This window comes from Peromyscus californicus, unplaced genomic scaffold (genome assembly GCF_007827085.1).
Source record: "Peromyscus californicus insignis strain IS unplaced genomic scaffold, ASM782708v3 Scaffold_11__1_contigs__length_118956290, whole genome shotgun sequence".
NCBI lineage: Eukaryota > Metazoa > Chordata > Mammalia > Rodentia > Cricetidae > Peromyscus > Peromyscus californicus.
In genome coordinates, this window is record NW_026294402.1 from 70,617,067 (window position 1) to 70,642,590 (window position 25,524).

At 37.3% G+C, this 25,524-nt stretch overlaps 1 protein-coding gene and 1 pseudogene across 1 annotated transcript in view; one reads left to right on the plus strand and one right to left on the minus strand.

Moving 5' to 3' along the window:
• Positions 1-25,524, plus strand: part of Bmp5 (bone morphogenetic protein 5) — a 125,608-nt gene that overhangs the window by 30,398 nt on the left and 69,686 nt on the right. Inside the window, exon 2 of the mRNA XM_052714699.1 lies at positions 20,806-20,998. Within this exon, the coding sequence (XP_052570659.1) occupies positions 20,806-20,998 (193 nt within the window). The remainder of the gene's footprint in view (positions 1-20,805; positions 20,999-25,524) is intronic.
• On the minus strand, positions 246-839 carry LOC128095600 (NADH dehydrogenase [ubiquinone] iron-sulfur protein 8, mitochondrial-like; annotated as a pseudogene).

Consider the following 25,524-nt stretch of genomic DNA (forward strand, 5'->3'; position numbering starts at 1 on the left):
TAGTACTTAGAAGGCAGAGCTTCAAGGATTGCCAGTAGATCCTGACATCATGGGATACACAGTGGGAACCTGTGTTAAATAATAACAACAAAAACATCGAAACTAACACCCAGTGAATGGGGCCACTTTCCTAAGAAGCTCAGCTCCCAAACTGGATGTTCTTTTTTTGGGGAGGGGTGGTGGTGATGGAAATCATGGCTTCTTTATGGGCAGTGGGGGCCATAGGACTGAGCCAAGGTGCCAGGTCACTGGTGCAGGTAGTCAGCCTGAATGCTGACGGAGATCTCGGCCTCCCATTTGTCCCCATTCTTCAGCCCCTTCTCCTTGTTATACAGCAACTCCTCATGTGTCTCGGTGGAGAACTCAAAGTTGGGGCCCTCCAATGGCATCAACAAGGCAGGCCTTCTAGTAGAAACCACAGTAGATACACTTGGTCATGTCGATGTCGTAGCAGGTAGTCTGGCGAATGCCATCGGCTTTGGCTCAGCCTTGACGTTGATGGCTTGTACAGGACAGACAGAGTTTACAGGCAATGTAGCATTCCTCTCGAGATGGGTAGCGGCACAAGGCATGTTCCCCCATGGAAGCAGGGACTCAGTGGGCCCTTCTTAAACGGATAGTTGATGGTGGCAGGGTCCTGAAAGAGGTAGCTCAGGACTATGCCCAGTACTTGGATGAGTTCTGTCCACATCAAAGTCCGAACTGCATGGTCAGTCATGGACTTCACACATTTATAGGTGGCTGCCACTGCACTGTTATGGAGGCTTTGGCCATTGAAACGTCCTGTGCGCGACCTGGGCCAAGGCCCGTGGCAGCACGAATGAGGTCAGATGATACATCTTGAGCCTCTCCAGCTCATTCCTTGACCCAGGTGAGGGTCAGCCGGGAGGCCCAACTGGATGTTGTTACTCGGGCAGAGTGGAGAAACTTTGATGACTACTTTACGTTCAGTTAGAATCTCAGAAAAGTGACCTCTTGGGAGAAAGGATGGCTAAGGTAGGATCATGTCCTAGAACTAACAATGAATTGAATGAAGTAGATTAATCCTAAGAAATTATAATTATAAAAACATTCTGAGAGAATTGAGAACCACAAGGCATTTAATTCTCAACTTAAACAGAATTCGACATCCTTTAAAGAATGCAACTATACAGACTCACACAATGTCTAAATGAAAGAAAACATGGCATAGTCATAACCAAATCAATAGAAATCTACTCTAAGGCGATATACCTAGTCACATCAAGTTAAGCTGTTAAAAACCACAGATAAAGAAAATTATTGAAAGCAGTCAGAGGAAAACATATACTATAGTCGGTAAGACAATGACTCAAGTGACGGCCGCCGCCTCCTCCTCTCACACGATGAAAAACAGATGACAAACAGAATCTTTAAAATAATGAATTAAGTCAAGCCAGCATTTCAATATCAAAATATGGTTAGAATAGACATATTTATTTTATATGAGTGAAAACAGAGATTCTTCAAAGTAAGAAAATAAGAACTATAACATAATAAAAGCTCAAGAATTTGCGGGGTGGAAGGTTGGCGCAATGGTTAAGGAAACGTGACACTCTTGCAGGGAATACAGTTCCAGCACCTCTGTCAGGCTGCTCACAACACCTTGTAGCTCCAGCTTCAGGGGATCCTGGCCTCCATGGCACCTTTGCCTTTACTCATCACACACACACACACACACACACACACACACACACACACACACACTCAGAGGGAGAGACAGAGAGGGAACGAGAATTAAAAACAATAAATTCAAAATTTTAGTATATTAAGTAAATATACAAGCATGTTTACATATAATCCGTATGTTTACATATATGTTTACATATAATCCGTAGATACATTATATCAGAAAATAAAGCCAGAAGGTGAAATATTGAGTGATTTCCTTATAAGATAAGAAAGAAAACAAGGCTAACTATAAACACTGTCTACTCAATATTGTACTGGTAATCTAAGCCAGAAAATGACCCAAAAGAAATAAAAGGCATAACTATTAAAAAGGAAGTAAAACATTTAAATTTTGGATAATGTAAGTATGTATAAAGTTTCCCAAGAGAGTCCATAAAATCAGTAAAAGGAAGAATAAAAGTTGTAAGAATTATAAAGAATAGTGAAAATGAAGACTTGTTGAGTTCATTTATAGAGTCAAGATCAAAATCGAAATATTCAAAGGCTTCAAAGAGATGTAAATTAATAAACTGCTCCTAATTGGTCTGTGGGAATGTGAGCAATCTAGAATATCAAAATAGTCTTGAAAATGTTAGAAGACTTTTCTCATCTATTTTCAGAATTTAGAATAAAATCACAATAATCAAGACAGCAGAAAAAAAAAGAATAGACAGATGCAGCAATAAAGCAGCATGGAGTTCCGAAATAACCTGACAGAATTATAATGGTTCAGAAGGAAAGGAACTTGCATGCATCAAAGAAGATGTTCTCAACAAATGATGCTGAAACAGCTGGACAAGCATACAGAGAAAGAAATGCACTTCAACCATTACTTCCCACTGTATGTGTATGTTGCTTAGAGATAGATTAGAGTACTAAATGGAATGCTCAAAGCATCACACCTCTTAAATAAAAACACAAAATTGGCTTCATGATTCAGAATGAAATAACCATTTAAAAATAGATCATTGGGCTTCATCATAATGAAGATTTTCTGGTCATAAATTATCACTAAGAAAACAAAAAGTAGATTGGGGAGATGGCTTCATTGGTAAAATGTTGCTGCACATGCACGGGGCATTGACTTTGCTCTCCAGCGCCTTTGTAACAAGCCAGGAGCAACAGCACTCACCTGCAATCCCACACTAGGGAGGCAGAGACAAGAGGATGCAGGAGCTAGCTGGCCAGACAGTATGGCAGAAAGGTCAATTCCTAGGTCACTGAGCGATCCTTTCCATAAACAGGTGAAGAGCAATTGAGGAAAACACTAGATGTTCACCTCTGGCCTCCACACACCTGTACGCACATGTACACACATGCCCAGGAATATGCACACACAATACACCACACACAAAGAAATAAAATGAAAAGTAAAATTAAAACGTATGTTAATTCTATAAGCGTTTCCAATAATATAGAAACAAAAATGGAACTGTTACTTAAATAGCTGTATGATTGACAAAAATATGAGAAAGTATTCAATAGTCAATGGCAGCGGAGTACAATTTCTAGTGATATAGATTAGAATAGCAAACTTTAATCAGAATGACAACACCAACGTTAGTCCCATGAGTGGCACTCTTGCTGATTGCTAGCAGGACTGTGACATGGTTTGATTGTTTTGGGACAGTGTTTGGCATCCCTGCCCCTCCCCCCCAAATGAAATAGTGTGTCTATTAGAAGTTCTTTAGATTTAGGCATCATTCAAGAGACATAACAAGCCTGTGCTTACAAAAAGATTTCAACTAGAATGTGAATCACAGATTAATCCATCTCAGCTTCCAGCTTGATATGAGTACAGATCTATTAATAGGCTTATACAGCGTGGAGGGGTTTGGTGTATTCACAAAATGGAGTAAAAGCACCGAGAAAGAATGAATAGGCTCCAGTGCATGAATGGAACTGCGTCTCCCAAACATTGCTGAGGAGAGGCAAATTCTGTCTTGATTGGTATTTCTCTATCATGATTGTATTCATTTGTTCAAATTCATCAAATTGTATGCTTAACATCTGTGTATTTTGCTGCATTTAAGAAGACAGAGGCACGGACAGGCCTGATTTGGTCCCAAACCATCTGTCTTTTAACGCTATTTCATTAAATATTGCTTTAAATACTTCAGGGTTATTTTTCAGATCTGGACCTTCTTCAAGTCATTCATATCTCTGAGTCATTTGTCTCATTAAGAAAAAGCTCTATGGACTGGAGAGATGGCTCAGCCGTTCAAGGCTAGGCTCACAACCAAAAAATACAAGAAAAGGTTCTATTAAAAAGCATCACTCCATGAATTTCAACAATATATTCCTCAGCTCTCTTTACAGTCCTAAAAGCAACATACTTTGGCACAGATAAAGATGCCAGCATGTACTTTATGTGTGTGTTGTTTAGGTGTGGATGTCCCTTAGGACCTGAAAGTGCCCCACAGCACAGCAAAGCAGGATGCATTTAGCGTATGTGTGAGCCTGTGAGCCAAGTGAGCCTGCCTGTGTGTCTGTGTGTATGTAGGGAGTTGAAGTTTGGAGTGTTTTGTTGTTCTGTTTGGTGTGAATCACATGACCAATAGTTCTGTTGTTTTTCTACTCCCTTACGTTTTCTTTGTCTAGATAGTCCAATACAACCACCGTCTAACTGAGATGAAGAATATAATCAATTATTTAAAATATATTATCAAAATATATTTATGTTTCTCTATATACTTTTTGTTAAAGATTTTTTTTTTAAGTTGAGGTTGGGTGAAATTATAAAACACAACCACCATGAAAAGAGATGGGTTATATTGTTTCTTGCTTGCTTTAATGTGCTACATGGGTGTGGCAGTTGGCTCCCCATGGCACTAATGTGAGAGAAGTTCCTCTATGGTAATAATAGGTCCAAGAGGATGTTTCAAAAAGATACGAAAGACTTGAAGAGGCTCCACATCTGAAAAATACCCCCAGAAGTGTTAAAGCACTATTTAATGAAATAGCATTAAAAGACAGATGATTTTGAGTGAAATCAAGCCTGTCTGTGCCTCTCTTTTTTGCTCAATTCATTGTATTTTATGAAGGTATAAATGTTTATTTTAAAACTTCAAAGTGCCCAAGACTCTATCTAGTGGCCAGGAGAGTTTTTACTGTACCCTGGGTGGTTTGTCAATGAAATCGACTTTACATTTAATTTTATTAATATGTGTTTGACGAGGGTCAGGTGTTAACTCAATCAGGCCTTGTCAAGTCCCATGATGCTGCTGGCGGTGGGGTAGACAGTGTTTACTTCCAAATGTGAGTTTCTCTTGAGTGATGGAGGAAAGCTTTTCTTTACTGAATTTTACTTTTAAACATAGCTTGTTCTTAAGAATATTTATACACACATATAAATAAACAATGAACATTTAAAATAGATGTTATAAGGTTTGGTTCACACTTAGTAGTGCAAACTCTGCTACTGCACAAATGAGGTAACAGCGACTTTTGAGATAATTTTGAACTGTACTTATTGATTTTTTTATATAGTATTAATAATACAATGCATTTGCAGTTTTAATTTCTGGTATGGTGATTTTTTGAACTCTTGTTGAATACTACCTACAATTAAATTATTTGTTCATTTTTCGGATGTTTTAATCTTTTATATATTTCCACTTCACCAACTTGCTAATTACATTGCTTTGTTTGGAGAAATTAAGCCATGTGGCTCATGCTTAGATACACATTTATATGGTCATAATTTCATTTAATATTTAAGAAAGAAGAAAGCCAATACTTCATTATGCCAAATCAAAACATATTGAAAACATACCCATGGTGGTATTGATTATATGCCTGTTTTTCAAAGTTCTAAACTAGAGCTGTTTAACTTCAGGTCCATCTCCCACTCTGGCTTTATATTTAAATTGAAAAGTGTTTGTAACTCCTTCCCCTAAATTGTTTCTGACAGAAAATTCCTTTCTTAGTCCCTTGCCATTGATGTGATTTTCAAGTGTTGCAAATTTCCTTTATCTGTTGCTTTCCCCCTGAACAAAATAAAAGCTATAATTGGCATTCTAGAAGGAAAAAATGGGTTGGTGGAAACTGGACATAATCCAAGCCTCAGACAGAGAGAGATGGAAAAATAGAACCATATCTCCCATGAGCCCTAAACAATGTGGATTAGTATTTAGTTCAAAAATAGTGTCTATAGAGTGTATTCTTGACAATGTAAGTCGCTCTCCTCTCATGGCTTCAGTGTGAACACTTTAGACTCAATAGGTGGTCAGTCAACACCAGTTAAGTTATTTAGTTATTTGCCATTGAGTCATTTGCAAGTTGATGTGCAGAGTGGGAGAGGAGCCAGCTTTGCCCAGCTAAGTTTTTTCCTCACGTGCCTTGGAAATCAGAGGGATTCTGTCCCTTCAGTCATCCTGTTCCTTCGTTCCATCCACAATATGAATTGCCTTTAAGCTTTTAAAGAACTGTAGGCATTATCTCTTCTTTGTTCTGAATTTGATAGAACTTTGGGTTCTTGGCTTCCATAAAATTAATTGTGGAAAGTATTTCTAAAAATGAGGCATTGTTTCACTCATTAAATATGTTAGGCAAGATGAGATTACTGGTGTTTGCATACTATCTCATGAGTGTAACTCATGAGTTTGATAACTGTTATTTTCATAATTCTCTGAATTGTAAATTATCTCAGTGTGCGAGCTTCATGAGTTCATTGAGATCCCATGACTAAACCTGGGCTTGCAATGAGAGAACACATTACCATGAGTATTGCTGGCTGGCTTTCTTGTTCAAGTAAACAAGAATAACTTGTCAAAAATTACTGAAAAACCTTTTAAGATTTTTATATATCCATGTATGGAAGCACTTTCATTTTATTTAATATTTGGTGATATGGTTGGATACTAGTATAAAGCTATTTTGATTTTTTATAATTCTTGCCCAATATGTTTGTTTTTCTTTTTGATTCCTAGAAGCTTGTAGAATCTTCTGTTTGCCTCCAGGATCCTAAATTTCCAGAATTGTGTGTCCTGTAGTCTAAGAATGCAGCAAACATTTTCACTCATGAACTTCATTATTTCAAATCAATGATTTACATGATTTTCTCTTTTTTTCCTTCCTCATTATTCACTGCAGAGACACTATTATCTGGGTGAATTTAGAAAACTGTTCCCCCCTGTCTTTTAATCACCTTTTCCTGCTTTCTTCTTTTGTGACTATTTATTTCTTTATCCCCCTTTTATTAAACCTAGTTTCTTTTCTCATACAATATAATCTGAATATACTTTCCCTCCCTCTACTCCTAGTTCCTTCCCACCTCCCTTCTCATCCAAATCTACTCCCTACGTTATTTCTTTTACTTGAAAAATTCTCAGTCTTTCAAACTGAGCTTAAATGTCATTATATTCTTCTTTACTTCCCAGAGATTAATTTTGTCTGTCCTTCCTTCCTTTCTCCCTCCATCCCCTTCCCTCTCTCCCACCCTTCATTTCCTTCTCTCCTTTCCTAAGTTGTGGTATAGATACAATAGGCTCTCTCTCTCTTGTCTGTTTTGGTTTTTGGTTTTTCAAGATAGGGTTTCTCTGACCTGGAACTTACTCTGTAGTCTAGACTGGCCTTTAACTCACAGAGACCCCCCTGCCTCTGCTTCTGGACTGTTGGGATTAAAGGCATGCGCCACCACACCAGACTACAATAGGCTCTCTTAACATTAACACATACTCATCAGTTCTGTTGCTGAACTCAAGTGTTTATGTAATAATACATATCTATTAGTTGGATTAATATTAAATAATGTTAAGAATATGTGTAACTTTAACAACAATAGTATGAGAAAATGCATTTTTCTGTTAATTAATATGGAGTTGGATTGGAGATTTAAGAAATTATTAAGTTTGAATGTATAAGGAGTCTATTCATAGATGAACTTTACTCTGTATTTTCTGGTTGATCTTAAATTCCAGTATAGAAGAGCCCAAGAGTGTGAAATCAGATCAACCAAAAATCTGAGACCATCTATGTAAACAAACTGACCTTAGACCAATGAGGATCCCTTGGCTCACATAACAGTGTAGTCTCATTGATAAGATCAATCAATAATAAGGCAATCATGTGAGTGTTTTATTGATTCTGACACCTGTTATATTTTTATTAAACCATTCTGTATTTGGTCTCTAATTATATAAGATTTTTTAAATATTGATGCAGTGATTCATCTCACTCATAATTTGTAAAAATATGACATCAACAGTTGTTAAACATGTCATATGCTGTGTTTCCATTTTTAAATATAAGGACTGACACAATAAGTGTTCACTCTCAACTTATGACAAGTGAAAATAGTTAGGTCACAAAACCATATTTTTGGCATTTAATTTTTCCCCTTTTATTGAAAATAGATTTTTTTTATATAATGGATCCTGATTACAGTTCCACCATATTCCTCTCAGTTTCTCCCTCTCTTCTCTCCCCTCCAGATCCACACCCTTTCAATCTCTCATTAGAAAAGAACAGGCTTCTACATGCTAACAACCAAACATGACAAAATGAAATATAATAAGATAAAACAAAAACCATCACATCAAGCCTGGACAAGGCAACCAACAGAAGGAAAAGAGCCTCAAGAGCAGGCACAAGAATCAGAGACACACTCATTCACACACTCAGGAATCCCATAAAAACACTAAGCTGAAAGCTGTAATATATACACAGAGGACCAGGTGAAGACCCACATGGCCCTGTGCTTGCAGCTTCAGTTTCTATGAGTTCATATGAGCTCTGCTTATTTGATTCACAGGGCCTTGTTTTCCTGGTGTCCTCCAATCCTTCTGGCTCTTACACTCTTTCTGCCTCTTCTTTCATGGGGTTCCCAGAGTTCTAAGGGGAGAATGTAATAGAGATAACCCATTCAAAGCTGTGTGATAAAACCGTATTTTTAGTAAACAAACTATTTTCAGTAATTTTAAAGAAAGTTTAAAATTTATAATTACACATATTACACATTTATCATGGAAGAATTAACAAGTATTTTATGTATAAATAAAGGATGGGTTGTATGAACATAAGACATAGATTATTTGCAAAATATCTTTTCATCTTCTATAACACACCATTTATTCTGTAAATTATTTAGAATTTTATTAATTGCTCTAACATAAAAGAAATAATTCTTTCAATTAGGCCTTTCTTCTCTTCAAATGTAATAAACTCATAAAGAATCATAATGATTCTACTAGGTTAGCATATATTTTTAAATCACAACATAGTGTGCAATTGAAAAATATGGCACAAGGATTCTATTTAAGCTATCATTATTTATTTGAGTTTTCCCCCAAAAAGAAAGGGGATAAATATACCATTTGGACTAATGCTATTTCCTGAGGCATGAGCACAACCAACTTAAGCCAAGGTGATTGAAAAGCAATAACAATGTCTGAAGTCACCCCCTTAAACACCTGAAAAAGCATCCCAAATCCAGATCACACCTATCTATAGAACAGTCACTGTGGGACAGAGATTGAAGCAGGGACTGAAGATACAGGAGAGAAGGTGTAGGGCCAGGCAGAAGCACTGTACAGCATTACAGTCTCAGGGTGGGAGACAGCAGATGTGTACTCCCCACCTGCAGTCACTGGTGACATTCACCTAAACTGAAGTAGTAAGTACTCCCATTTCTTAGTGTACTTGTAATATGTTCTTGCGGTGTGCACCTTAGGGATTTATTTATTTTTGTTTTATATGTATAAGTATTTTGCCTGCGTGCATGTGCAGCCAAATGTGTGGCTGGTGCCACCAGAGGCCTGAAGAGGGAGGGTGTCAGATCCCCTAGAACTGGAGTTATTACAGATGGTTGTGAGCTGTCTTGACTGCTGAGCCACTTCCTTACAGTTTTATTCCTTATTGTAGAAAGTGTAAAAACAAGTCATTGGGTCTCTATTGTCATTTAGGTTCAATAAGGCACATAGGCTGATACGCCTACAGCTTCCTAAAAGAAACTGGGAAATAAATTGAAAGGAACTGGATTTATCTGCAGTTTGGTCAAGCCCAGAAGAGGGAAAACTAGTTTTTCTCTGCCTTTTCTTGTAGACCAGTGGTTCTCAGCCTTTCCAATGCTGCAGCCCTTTAACACAGTTCCTCATGCTGTGGTGATCCCAACCATAATTTTTGTTGTTGCTACTTCATAACTGTAACTTTGTTACTGTTGTAAATCATAATGTCAATATCCAATGTGCAGGATGTCTATGTGACCCCCAAAGGGGTCACGACTCATAGGTTGAGAAATGCTGCTATAGGTGTTTGATAATTTTATAGAAAAGATGAAACACAAGACAAATATGCAAGTGTAGAACAGTGTGGAGTCTCTTCCTCTGATGCAAGTCCCTCAGGCTGGCGCCCATGGATTTATCCCTTCTCTCCCCCAGCATGGTATACAGAGGAAAATTTCAATTCTTTGGGATCTTTCACTAATACACTTTCCAAAAGTAGAGTACATGTCAATTTCTTTAGAAAATCTTTTCCCTGCCAGGGCTGTTACACTGTGAACTTTAGATGTCAGTGAATAGTCACACTTCTCTGTGGCTTTCTTCCATGTGCCAGACAATACTGAAAACTCATAGTGTGTGCTTTAAAGACACAGCAGATTGAATTGTAAGTTTGAGCTTGAGTAAACTCCATGAATGTTATCGGACAGAATTAATAGTTGAAGCAGCAAATTTGAGAATTGCATTTGTTTTCTCATTTAAAAAAATTCATATACCCTTTAGCTATACAAACTCTGTCTTACACTTCCTTTATCCCCCTTAGAGAGTCTGGACACACAATATAATTGTTAACTTTTCATTTTTTAAAGACTTCTTTCAGATGGGTATAATTCTTTTTTTGTTGAGTAGGATGTTGTTAATTTTTTTTTCTAAATGAGTACTTCATATACTAAAAGTGTGATGTAGAAAGTATTATTATAGAAACAGAAGCATACAAACTATATCAATGTCAGAGTTATAGCATGTGGCTTCGCTTGGACACTGTGTATGAGATGGCAGGCAGATCATCTCTAAACTGTAACCAAAGGAGGCAAGAGTGGATTTCAGGCTTGAGAAAGAGGGAGAATAAACTTTCACGTCTATTTTCTCACAGTAGCACAGAGTGGCGAACGAGGTCTTGTGACTCCTGACCTTTCCAGTGTCTTGTAACCAAGCATGGGCACAAAGTTAGCTGCTTCTCTGTCACCCACCCACACGATGCTCCCACTCCTTCTTTACAATATCAAGAAAATTCCCCAAACCGTTTACCTGTGTTTGTCAGATAACCACACATATTCACTGTGGTTAAACTGTTACCTCACCAATTTCAAGATGTAAAGCGAAATTGCCTGTTCTGGGTGAACTTACTATAAGCTGTATCACTTTCAGTTGGTTATAGATGGACTGTTTTGTTTTAAGAATTTTCAAGGTCATCCAGTGAAATCTGATGGAATCATATTGGTGACCTCTAGATGCAGGCAATTTATAAAAGTATCCAGTTTTTCCACCAGAGAGACTGTGAAAGCTAAAGGCTAAACATTTACTCAAATATTTTTTACACATTAAAATCACAGTCCCTTATTTACATAAAATTTATTAATCAAGTATCATCTTTTGTATTATTCTACATTAATTTTAACATTAATATTGATATGAGTATTTAACCCATAAGTATGAATACTTGTCTTTAATATCCAGTTAATAATTACTTTTATACAATGACCACAATATAAGAAGAAAAGCATTTTCTATATATTGGACTACATTTAAAAAATAATGAGATGACTAACCTTTAGGGAACTATCAAATTTCATTGGATTGATATTTCTGGGCAACACGAGAGCATCTAAAGCATGTAGCACTTTGTGCCCTGCCTTGTAGGAATGAAGTTTAGAGAGAGAATGTCAAGTAAATATTATTGCTTTGTGTCTACTAGTATAGAATTTTAGCCTGAGTTTTCTTTAACTCTACAGTAGCACAGTTTTAAAAATACAGCCACATTGTTATTTTTTTTTTAGTTAACAAAACTTTATTCTACATAAAGAAACCAATATTCCGATAATTAATTATTATTGACCATTTACTATTGGTGTAAATCAAGAAACATATCAAGACAATGCAAATGGAGAAAACAGATAATTCTATTAAGCATTTTATGCATGTGATAGATACAAGGCAACAGAATTACAATGCAAGAGGTAAGAGATAACTTTTTTTTTTGTTTCTGAGACAGGGTTTCTCTGTATAGTTTTAGTGCCTGTCCTGGATCTCGCTCTGTAGACCAGGCTGGCCTCAAACTCATAGAGATCCGCCTGGCTCTGCCTCCTGAGTGCTGGGATTAAAGGTGTGCGCCACCACCACCACCGCCTGGTGAGATAACGTTTTTGTGAGAACTCATTTTCTTTCTCCTTCTCCCTCCCTGTTTCCACCCCTCCCCTTCCCTTCCCCACCCTCCATCTCTCTCTTTTCTCTATCTTTCCATTTCCTCTACTTTTGTTTGAAAAAAAAATAGCATTTATCTTTATCACAACACTTGGAAAAAGGACCACCCTTCTTGATCATCCTGGGCTCTCTTATTTTCTCTTCTGCCCCCTTAACTGCTAAGGTTTGTTTTAGAGCAAGGGTCAATTATTTTAGAACTGAATAAATAAATTGCACACGGCAGCTGTTTTTAGGACAAGATGAGTGAGGGAAGTGAAAAAGGGGAAGGGCAGTAGTGGAGAGCCAGGGCTTTGGCTGGACCTCTCGGCCCAGCATGGCTTTGCTAGGAGATCCTGGTACAGTTCAGGTGAGTGGAAATAGAGCCACAGAGCAGCAACAATGGACAAAACTTCTCTGGGACAGCGAGGGAGGAAGACGGAAACAAGACTACATCATAATCACATCTGAGCACAGATTAGGAATAAGAACTTGCTTGTATCTCAAAAAACGACCATGCATCATATCCCATTATAGATTATGTTACTGGCTGTTATTTCTTTACCAACGGTAGCTCTAGTGTATGTTTCTAATTACTACAGCAAATGGTAAAATTACCTCTTCTTATAGAAGGGAAGCAGTACTCAGTTGAGAAAAGTGGCTCACATGTGTAGGGTCAACACTAAAGGGGCTGAACCTAGATCGTCATGAGCTTGGGTCGGTCTGGGTTTCATTGCCAGACAGTGCAGCAAAGCTAAACAGACTCCTGGAACCTTCTCCCAAATCACCTGTCGCACAACCATGGTTCCTTTCTAATACTCCCACTCCTGTGTTATTTACCTATTACATTTATTGAAAAGGGTCAACTTTGTTCACACACAGATGTGTTTCCAGGATTCTGCTATACCCTGGGAATTGATACAAAGGGGAGGGAGAGCCTAAATGCACAAACAAGGAAGAATGACAGGAATGATGACTTGTTGTCCTGTAGAAATGTTGGTTTTGGAACATTTCACACTGAGTCAGAAGTGGTAGTCATTACTCGGAGAAACTATTGTCGCCAGGATGGATGGTTTTCATATGCAATCCCTGTACTCAGGAGGTTTAGGAAGGAAGATCACAAGTTTCAGGTCAGTCTTGTTAAACACACACACACACACACACACACACACACACACACACACACAACCAAACCAAACCAAACCAAACAATAACACAACACATTTAGGAGCTCTGGTGTGAAGGATATTGAATTAGGAATATAAGACCTAGAGACTATTCTTTTGCTTTGTAATTAACATTTTAGTATTGAGGAAATTAATATTTTACCTATATTATAGGAAGAAAAGGAAGCTGCTACCTTGTTGGATCAGCTAAGGGAGAAGCAAAATTTCAAACCTATTAATTTTGTTAAACCAAGCACCAATTTGTTTACTGCTTTCATTGTTTATGATTAATTATTGAGACAATAATACATGTTTATAGCTGTTGTCATAGTATTCTAAATAACCCCGAAGGGTACTCAGTTCTAACGCCCAGCCATTCTCAAATTTTTCCTTCTTTAAGAACTAATCATTTGCGCTTCTAAACTCTTAACGGTTTTAAAACAAAATACTATATAAATATTGGATCATTAATTGAATTTCTTAAGTTTCAAAATCACATTTATCATGAGGATTTAGGAGTATGACAGAGTACAGCAATTATGAAATATGAATAACAACTGACACTGTGCTTTGCAACATTTAAGGAGACAACTAATTCTTGAAGCTACATACCACAGTGGTGCTAAGAGGCTCCGCGGGGTCCTGGAATCTGGGGTTTGCCACATTTCTGGAGTGACTGTCCATTCTAAGAAAACCTGCACATATGCATTCATTGACCAATAAATAGGTCTTTACAGGGCCAAGTTTATGCTTCTCAGTGGACCAAGGAAGGAATTCTTGAAAAGTCATATAGGTTAGCATTCCCATAGTAGCGATCTGTTTTCTCTTTCATACTTTTATCATCGCGCCATCCTCTTGGAGAGTGTTGTTTATGTCTTGCAGCTACCCAAGCTGTTTGTGTTTTCTCAGGTGCGGCTCATGAGTAGGAGATTAAGACGGACTGCCCAAGGTCATATCTTTCTAAAACCGCAATAAATTGCTAAATAAACTGTTATCTTCTGTCAGTTAATTTCATTCCTCAGTTATTGCAGACATGAAGATATTTCGATCAGGACATGTTTTTTCCAGTTTCCAGCAGTGTTGAAATCGCTAAGCAAGGCATTTGAGAATAAATACATTTATCTCAACAATAAATGTCTTTGGCGTGTGTATCTTGAGCAGAAGCAGCTTCATATTTATTTCAGAATTCTGACAATTTACAACTTTTAAGCTATAGTTTGGTCTGTAGCTTAATCTTGGTACTCAAGAGGCAGAGGCAAGCAGTACTCTGTGAGTTTAGGCCAACCTGGTCTACACAGTGAGCCCTGTCTCAAAAGAGTGGTGGTGTGGTGGTGGTGGTGGTAGGGTTTGTAGAGACGGCTCAGTAATTGATAGCACTAATTACTCTTGCAGGACTGGGTTTGGTTCCCACACACACGGTGGCTCACACCATTCATAGCCCTAGTTGCAGAAGATCCAGCCCTTCTTTTGATCTCTGCTGGCACCAAGCATGTACACGATACACACACATGCACATAAAACATTCATACACATAAATTAAATCAGTAAATGTAAAAAAATTTAAAGCAATTATTTTTACTATAAATACATTTTACCATGGAATATGAATTTCTTGATTCAAATTTTACCTCTTGGATGCCTTTGTATTACCATGTTTAAATGCTTGGCTTTAAAGCCAAACATAATAAGAAATTATTTGTGTTGGTGTGCTAATGTAGTCAAGATTTTTGTTGCTGTACTCAGTTTTGTGGTCTGGAGTTTTATGTAGATAAAAATGTTTGGAGCATACATAAAGCCTAGAAACAAAGGCAAGTTTAGTCAACCCTTGTGATTCTGACTTGACTGTGTATGTTTTATCACATTTTTGATAGTTTTTTTTTTCTTTTTTGGTGTGTGTGTATGTGTGCTCAGTAAAACAAATCCTTGGAGTTTTGTTTTTTTAAAAACATCATTAGAAATCATTAGCTGAAATAAATAATTCTAAGTTGATGGATTTATTGGTAATTCTTCATGTTACCATGTAGAATTGTCTACATAATCTCATTCACTGGAATACACACGGTGTACCATCATATACCATATGAGTTTTTTTAAAATTTGAAACATTCCTGTAATATAAGCAGTAACAGAAGAATGTGTTACAAAGTAGAGTCAGTATGTAATTATCAGACAATTGCTCCCTGCTGAGCTTTTGACATATGTCATCAAATACTAACATTTCTAAAGGCTATAGAAATGGAGAAGCTGACTGCTACAATGTGCTTTACATGTAGTTATATTTCAATATATCATAGGGAATATCATAGGGAAGCTGACTGATACAATGTGCTTTAAATGTAGTTATATTTCAATATATCATAGGGAATATCATAGGGAAGCTGACTGATACAATGTGCTTTAAATGTAGTTATATTTCAATATATCATAGGGAATATCATAGGGAAGCTGACTGATACAATGTGCTTTAAATGTAGTTATATTTCAATATATCATAGTGAATATCATAGGGAAGCTGACTGATACAATGTGCTTTAAGTGTAGTTATAGTTCAACACACTGGGACAATGTGCTTTAAACGTAGTTATATTTTTCCCTACAGTTTCATTCTTGCTTCACACAAAAGAAATAATGTGTATACATTTGGGGAATGAAATGCTCTCCACTGGAGCACAGTGTTCTATCCTGTGTTCTCCCATTTCCTTTGACAAACCTGAGTTTGATTTCAATGAGCTAAGGCCCTTCTGTTGATGGTTTTGTTTTATGTGTATAGTCATTAAGAGATTCTTTTTTGTGTTTTTATTACCATATATTAATTATACATAGTACATGGTGTATTTTGATCAGTCATATTTACCCATCCCCTTCCTGAGTCCTCCTGCTTTGATCTCAGTCCTCTTGACATTCACGTCTCTCCTTCTACTTTTCTGTCTTTTTACAAAAGCTTTATTTTATGTTTACTTACGTGTGTGTATGTGTCTGAGTGAGAGTTTGTGTGTGGGAGTAGTGTCTGCAGAGGAAAAAAGAGGCTGCTGGATGCCCTGTCCCTGAAGTTATAGGCAATTGTGAGCCATCCAACATGGTTGTAGGAACTGAACTCCACAAAACCACCAAAACACTCTAAACCACTTTGCCACCTCTCCAGCCTTCTTCCATGTCTTCCTCCACCCCCAATGACTGAGTGACTTTCATTAGGATATTGGGGCTGCTTATAGGAGCATGGGTAAGAGTTTACACGATCCTGGGTGTTTCACCAGTAGTTACACCAGTGAAGAAAACGTTTCTTCTCTCATCAACCATCATTTGATGTATAAATCCTTGGGGAGTGGTGGGGTCCCATGAACCCTCTAGACTCCATGACAGAATGTGGAAGGGTCCCATAATCTTAACTTCTGTGAGTTCAAGTGTGAAAACCACCACCAACAAAAGTACACGACCCAGAAGTCAGTGTTCTAGCCCCCCCCCCCCCAATCTTGGTTGTGATCTTACATTCTTTCCACACCTTCTTTAGTATTTCCTGAGCTTTGGAGGGGATTATAAGATGAAAGAACTCTTTTTCCTCAACAAAATAGGATTATGGATTTCATAGTGATTTTAAGGTTTTGATCCAGTGCAACAGACTTTATTAAAAATGATAGAAAAAAAGTGTGAGGAAACCACTTGCATTTAGTTGATTCAACAAGCACGTTAAGGAGTAAGTAAAAGGAAAACATTTAGAATAACATGGCTGTAAAAGCCGACAACAGAATAAAAATTTCTGATTTTTGCTTTTTTTTTTTTTTTACTTTTTATCTTTTAATTTTCCCAAGCCATTTAACACAGTGGTTTATAATGCATTGTAACCATTAACAATGCTTAATATTTACCAAGTTGTCACAACATGAAAGAGGTAAGACTTTGCCTTGAAGAAGATTATATTTAAGGAATATTAATTGTATGTATATTTCTGTTTTTTTTTTAAAAAAAACTACATTGGGATTTTTATTTTTCAAGAGGATCTCATGAAGAAGTTAGAGGTATAGAGCAATCCAGCTGGATAGTTACAAACATTTCAAAATTGAAAGCAGTTACGTTTCAAAATATAATTATGGTACAAGTGTAGTGTTGGGCATCTTGAACATTTATGTAAGGTTTATAATGATGTCTCAAAATCAGATGTCTGTTACCACCTAGTTGTCATTATCTAATTTCTTATTTTTAATTTAGAGATATTAATATTTGCCACCTTCTAGAATTATCTTTGTAGAAACCCAAATTACCTTGTTGGATATTTATGGACATCATTTGGAGCTGAAGTCCATATAAATAAGTCTTTTCCCATCATTATCTTCAACGTCCCATGAAATTTCTATTGCTGTTCTCATCAGAGAATGTGAATCACTAGATACATTTACAACACAATTTTATTCTGTGTGGTATACCTAAAACAAATTTCATTAAACTCTGAACGTTTGTCTTCTCGAGGGTTACACAGCCTAGCCTCCAAAACAGTAGATGACACATATAACATGAATACAAATTATCTACATTTTAGAAATACATACTTTAGATTGGATTCTACAAAGCTCACATCTCAGCTCTTATGTCCAGGACTATGGTATGAGTTTTGACTTCAATTTCAATCACAAAATTATTGTTAAGGAAAACCTGATTAATGGTTGCTATACTTTATAATGCCAGATGTTGCCTCACAGAATGGAGAAAATGTATTTGTGAATATCCAGTGAGTACATATCACCATGTATGGAACTACTTACATATGATCTAGGAGGGGGTTACTCAGATAAATACAGACCTTCTACAGCAAAGCAATACATATTTAGATAAACCAGGACAGATAGAGAATTTAAGTCACATTATACTAGTTGATTTCCAGTTTAGTCATCAAATGAGGCTGAAACCAATCTTCATTTCATAGAACTCTTTAGACATTAGAGTTGTTAATTCCAGATTTTTATTCCTGTACTAATAAGATAGGAGAGATCATAGTGTGTAAGTGGAATCAGCAGGTCTGTCATTAGCAACCCTGGACAAAACTTGATTCACATTACTCTTTGTTCCCCCCATGTTCAAAATGAGAAAGGCAGCTCTATGTTATAGGTTTCACACAGCAGAATATATTAATTTATTCCATATAAATGCTATTAACTATTGTCAAGGTATTACCATACCATCTCCCCGTCCCTTTATATCTGCCCTCTGCCCTTGCAACCTCCCCCACAAAATGCAATAAAACAAAATATAAAAGAAAAAAAATCTCACTGTGGAAGCTGTAGTGTGACACAGTGAGTCACACAGTAAACACTTTAGTCCATACATCTTGACTTAAAAGTGTTCATTGCAGTGAGTCATTGGTCTGGTTCAAGGCCTCTCTGGCTTCTGCTACACTATTGACACTGGACCCTCACTGGGACACTTCTTGGATATCCTGTTGCTGTCCTGTGTCGTGGAGAGCCTATAGCTTTGGATCTGCAGGACCCGCCCCTTCATGTGCTCCAGCAGTTCATTGATGGGGTGGATGTTGGGGTGGGTCAACTCATCACTCTGGTTCTGGTCCTGGGTGATAGCTGAATTGGTCAGTCCACCAACTTTCCCTCATCATCACCACCAGGGTGAGTTCTCCAGCACTACCCTGGCTAGCTCACTGAATGCAGCAGGCAGCAGGGGGTGGGAATAGTTCCCCTGCTCTCATGCCCTCAGTCAGGGCTCACCTGCTCACCCAAACCACCAGGGCCAGCTCTACTATGGTGCCCAGGTGTGTGCAGGGTCCACTCTCCCGAGTAAGGGGTGAGGGATGAGGAGGGCATCTTTCCATCGTTCACACCATGATATGGCAGAGGAGGGTGGGGCAGGACCATTCTCCGGCTCTCAAACCCTCTGGGCCAGCTCACCCATGCCCCTGCCAACAGGATCAGCAATACTGTGCTCTCCAGGTGAGGTGCAGGGCCTGCTCTCCCGAGTGCTGCAGCCTGACGGGCAGGACCAGCTCTCCAGCTCTCATGACCTCAGGGCCAGCTCTCCCACCTGCTATAGGCAGTGAGGGGAAGGTGGGGTTGATGAAGGCATCTCTCCCTTGCCTATGGTCCCACATGGCAGATGAGGGGCTGGGCCAGCTCTCCTCCCATGCTCGTGTTCTCAGGGCCGGTTCACCCACGCCCCCGTCAGCAGCATCAGCTCTACTGCTAACACAATTTTTAAAATTTATAAATCTGGCACTTATATGTATTTTTTATATTTTTGTACTAAAATTTTTATCAGTGACACAAGTCATTGGGAAAAATTTAAATTACTGTTGACAGTAATTATGAAATGCCTGAAATATTGTACATTATAGCAGTTTTTTGTTTTGTTTTTACATATTATTCTAATTAAAATTTTGAAAAATCAATAAACAGAAAAACTTAAGTCCATAAAATAACAGTGAATGTCCCTAAATTAATCTTTTTTTCTTGTAGCTAATTCATTAGGAAAGCTGTGGTAGCCACTAGGAGACTGCCAGACAGTACACTAAGTCATATCAGGTTACAATGTATTTGAAACAGTGTTCTAAATCCCTCAGCATTTTTTACTATCCTTGGGAGATCTCTATCTGTTATTTCATTTGTCAGAAAGATAGCTAAAGAAGGGAGCTAGTCTCTTCTTCAGCCTGAGTGAGGTGAGACAGAGGTCTTTAGATGTTATACTTCACTAGAACAATCATTCATGAAAAAGCCTTAAGGTATAGGAAAGTATTTAATTCACAGAAGTAAATGAATAAATAAACATCCTGCACCTGGGGAAGTCAGCTCAGAAGTGACCCTTCTTTTGGTATCCATTGTAGTCAGGTGGAGGGAGCTGCTTTGGTATCCTGTCCCACAGAAGCAATGTTGCTTACTGGCTGCTTCACAAAGATACGAGAAGGATTTTGGATTTTTTTTTTCTGTGAAGGAAGGATCACCATTAGAGGATATGTATTTAACTTGAAACATTAGACAGTGCATACATCACAATCGCACCATCGAGGCATCACATGATGAATGTGAGTGCTGTTTTTATGGATCAGCTAAAAATAAATTTGGTGGAAATCAGAAAAAGAACTTGCTTTATTTATTTGTCTACGAAACTGCCACCAATAAGGTCCCGTGTTACGGATGCTTCCTCCTCCTCCCCTCTTTCCTCTGTGGCTGGGTGAAACGTCACCACTGACTTCACTTGGAACTCTGCAGGCTTCTGTAACATCTTTTAAACTCCTGTATGAAACCTATGTTCCAGTGCTTGATGCATATTGGCAATCACTTTACGACCTTCATTTTTAAAAACATTTTTGGACAGTCTTTCCATTTAGGATCCAGGAATTGGTATAAAACCAGACGGTTATATTGCATTTGAGCTAAAAGGCTATTGGTCTGTGGAATTTCCTTTAGCTGGAAACACCTATGAGTCTGTGGTTTCAGTGTTTTCACAGTTTTATACTGTCCTGCTTGTTTTCACTTTGAAAGGCAGAGAATTTATCATGAATTTCCATATTTTATGAAGGGCTAACATTTTCCTTTCTTCATTCCTTTAATTTTTTTTTTCAGTTGAAAGAGACAAGGACTTTTCTCATCAGAGAAGGCATTACAAGGAATTTCGGTTTGATCTGACCCAGATTCCACACGGAGAAGCAGTGACAGCAGCTGAATTCCGGATCTATAAGGACAAGAGCCACCATCGATTTGAAAATGAAACAATTAAGATTAGCATCTATCAGATCATCAAGGAATACACAAATAGGTATCAACTTCATATTAATTATTTATCCTAGCAAACAAAGACTGAATTTTACTTTAGAAGCCATTGACAAACTGTATGATTTACAGTATGCTTTTCTTGTGTGAAGGGAGATTCTGAGCCAGGTAGTGGTCCATTGAAAAGTAAGGCTCAGGAGCTGCTGAGATGGCTCAGCAGTTAAGAGTTCTCAATCTTGTAGAGGACCAAAATTTGCCTCCCAGCACCCATATCAGGTGGTCCACAACCACCTTTAACTCCAGCTCCGGGGAATCCGAACCTCTCTTCTGACCTCCTTTGGCACCTGATACACATGTGCATACAAATACACAGATAGACACATATACATAAATGAAATTTGAAAATATGTCTAAAATATAAAAAATATTAAAAATTCCTCCAACAGTTTACAGATTTTTCTACTATTGACCAATCTGTGTACCAAAACAGGATCTCCATATAGTCTTTCTTTCTTGGGCTTTTGTCTTATTTTGTAAATTTGCCTTCCAGTCCAGAAAATTTGTATTTTATTCTATCTACATTAAAGTTTCATATAAATTATTTAAATAATATAGTATTCTTGTACTCAGAAAAGGACTGGTTTGCTGGGTAAAAGGTGGGATATTATATAATTAGTTATGTGTATTTTGAATAAATATAGTTCTACTTATATTAGCATTTGACAACCAGTATATATCCTGATGAAAGATATTTGAGAACTGTATGAAAACAGATGATAGACCAAAACATTAAATACATGAAAATGTCACTGATAACTGAATACAAATGAACCATCAAGTATGAACTTCTGATCTTTAATCTAACACAGAAATCATGTGGATAACACCTTTCATCAATGATTAGTTATCTTTGTTGGGCAATTGACATGTTATAGCAAGATGCTCTTCCTCTGCCAGTAGCTTCCACTCATGAGATCAATCCTTTCTTATGGTGAACCACTATGTCCTTTGGTGAGGCAAATACTTAAGGGTCAGTGTCTTGTTCCTTTTTACCTTGATATCTCTTTATAGTTCCCTAATATAGTTTTTAGATGTATCTTGTTATTCCACTGTAGTAGTTCCCAAAGAACATTCCATTGGTCTCTCACAATACTCAGTGAAGATAAAAGGCTGAGGTCAAATACCTCCCTTAGACAACCTGGAGAATGCTCATAATGCAAAACAGAAAGTCTTAGTCAGGCTCATGGTTACAAAAGCTATTAATTTTCTTTTAGCTGGTCTTCTTCAAATTATTTGTTAATTGAATTTTGGATGTGTAGCACTTATTAATATTCCATGGAACACTAATTAAAAAGGGTCATTTTAATAAATATTACTCTATATGCACTGCTATTTTTTAAAGAGAACTAATAAGAAAATCAGAAAGATCCATGTCATTTTCTTAACCTTAGTAATTGTTGGACATGGGTGAATATATATATATTTTTTAATCTTACTATAGTGCTATTTTTGCTCATTGATTTTTTTTGTTCTTTTTGAGATAATCTCTTATATATAGTTCAGGCTAGCTTAGAACTTACAGATCTGTCTCTGCCTATCAAGTGATGGAAATTTCAGGTGTGGCTTATAATGTCCGGCCAGTGGTTCTACTTACAAAATTAAGGCACAGGGCCTGCATATGTAATGAGTCCTAGAAAACATCTGTTTTGTATTAAGTAATGGTAATATCCTTTAGAGTCAAGTGAAATTTGAAAATAGTATTTTGAATATTACTTAATATTTCTACAACTATATAATCTTATCTTACTTATAACTATTTTTTCTACAGTGAAAGGAAGAGTATTGTGTTTGTTTTTATCCTCAGCACTATTAACTTGTTTGATCTGAATTAATATTGTGACATTGCTATCATTTATGGTAGGGAGCCATGTGTATTTTAATGGACATTAAGTTGTACTTGGTTATTTAATATCTCAAGTCTTTTTCAAAGGAATCCTTGACATACCTGGTATTACTCATTGGTAATATTTTGATTGACTCTAAATATAGATTTTTTTATTGACCAAAATAAAAAGACAACTTTTTTTTTTTTTTTTTTTGGTTTTTCGAGACAACTTTTATTCGGGTTCTGCTACAGTTTTGAGGTTGAATGTCCCTCAAAGACCCATATGTTAAAAGTGTGATCTTCAGCATGGAACTGTTGAGGGGTGCCCTAGGTCTTTAGGAGGTCATGGGAGCTTTACCAGAGATCCTTTTTCAATTGGGGGATTGCCTTGAAGAGGAATGTGGGGCCTTTACACTGTGTTTGTTCATACATTGACTCATGACTGATGAGCAGCTGGTTCAGCCGCAGGATCCTACATGCTGTATTCCTTCAGACAAAGTTCCAAAGGTATTTATTGAGCCATTTGATCAGGGCTGACTGGAATTGATAAAATTACAAGTCCAAACAACTCTTTTCTATTTATACATTTATTATTTTAAGTATTTCACTGTAATAATGGAAAGCTGACCAGTACGAGTCAACTGTTCGTTTTGCTCAGGATATTTTTGCACACACACACGTAGAGAGAGAAGGATAGAGAGAAACAACTTTGTGTTATATATATACGTTAAGTGGAATTCCCAACCCCTCCTCAGTAAGAAGGACCAACACCAAAATATCAGGATTTAAAAATAAGTCTCTCTTGTAGTTCTCAAGCTGTGGAAGGAATTTTTCCCTAGTGAGAACTAAGAGTTAATTCTCTTTATTTATTCTATTGAATTTTTTCATACTAATTTGACTTTAATTCTGTGAGAGAAGAACCAAGTTAAAAATTCCTCATTTCCACATTGTATGATCACAGTTAAAACAGAAAGAATTGCAACACAAGAGTAATTTTAAAATTCAAATAAATCTTTGAAATAATTAACTCTTGTTCCTCATACACACACACACACACACACACACACACACACACACACACACACTCACACTCACACACACACACACTCACACACACACATGCTGTTCCTTAAAGAACTAAAATGGAGGTAGGGAAAGAAAATAATATCTCATGTTTTCAAAATATATGTCCATCCCTCGAAGCTTTCATCATCAAACTTGTAACTTTGTGTTTTTTTTTTTTTTTTTTGGTTTTTAGAGACAGGGTTTCTCTGTGTAGTTTTGGTTCCTGTCCTAGATCTTGCCCTGTAGACCAGGCTGGCCTTGACGATCTGCCTCCCAAGTGCTGGGATTAAAGGCGTGCGCCACCACTGCCTGGCCCAAACTTGTAACTTTTTTAATGTAGAATTTTCAGTAAAACTCAGAAGTAATTGAAATCCTCATGGTCTGCACTTTTTAGTTCAGTGTCTCTAATGGTATGTATGCATTATCTTATATGGGAGCTCACTGTCCCTAGGTACTGCTTTTGTGTGTTTGTGTGTGTGTGTGTGTGTGTGTGTGTGTGTGTGTGTGTGTGTGTGTGAATCCTCGCTGTCATTCAGACTGATATTTTGAATATGTTTCACATTCGAGACCCCAGCTGATCTATTAACTAGCTAGTCTGTGAATCCTCCATCAGTGTGATTACATTACAGAAGTGGGCAGAGCCGTTATATCATCTGCATCCCCACTTGTTTGTTCTATATAACTTACAACTCTTTACATTATATATTTCATTCCTACCATCTCTTATATCCATGATTTATGCTTATACATATTTAAATGTGTGCAGTTTGAAGACGTGTTCTGATAGGTATCCAAGTCTTTATTTTTCCTGCTCAAGAGGTAACACATTTTTCTATCATTTCATTTATTTTAATCGTTTTATATAAAACCAACAGCTCCAAATTCCATATAGAATGCACTGCTCTTCAGTCACACCTCATATATTGACATTATTGAGAAATGAGGTTTCCACACTATTAAATTTTCCAGATCATGCAGCTGAGCACCACACGCATGCTTTTGTTGAGCAGGCACAGAGGACCTAAGGCAGAGTAAATAAGATCTCAAAAGCTCATAGCCTGGGGGACACGGGATGTGGAGAGCCTGCCTCACACCGACTTTAATAACAATAATACAATGTGCTAAGAACTATGATGTAAGTATGCACTAAGTGATGTGGAAACATGAATGAAAGGAAATGAATTCTTCATGTGGGTGGGTGAGGGGCCTCAGGGGAGGGCTCTAGGGGCTTACCTTTCAGGATGGATAGGAACTTTTTATAGACTGATGAAGGAGTGGATTTTAACTTTAAAATATTATACATTGAAACGTTAAGAGGCCTAACTATCTAATTAATTAAATAATATACAAATGATATGATCAACAGCAAAATAGGTAGTGATGGTTCATTTAATGGCCACTCACTGTGTCTGGTGCTGTACCGAAGCGCTACATTTGAATTAGAAATCACACACACACACACACACACACACACACACACACACACACACACACACACCCCCTCCCCTCCCCCTTTCTCTCCCACTCCCAAAGAAAATGAGCTTTTTAGGAGTCAACATTTTTTCCTAATGACTACTATGGACATAAATTTCTGTCATCCCTTGTAAAGGTTTTAGGCTTGA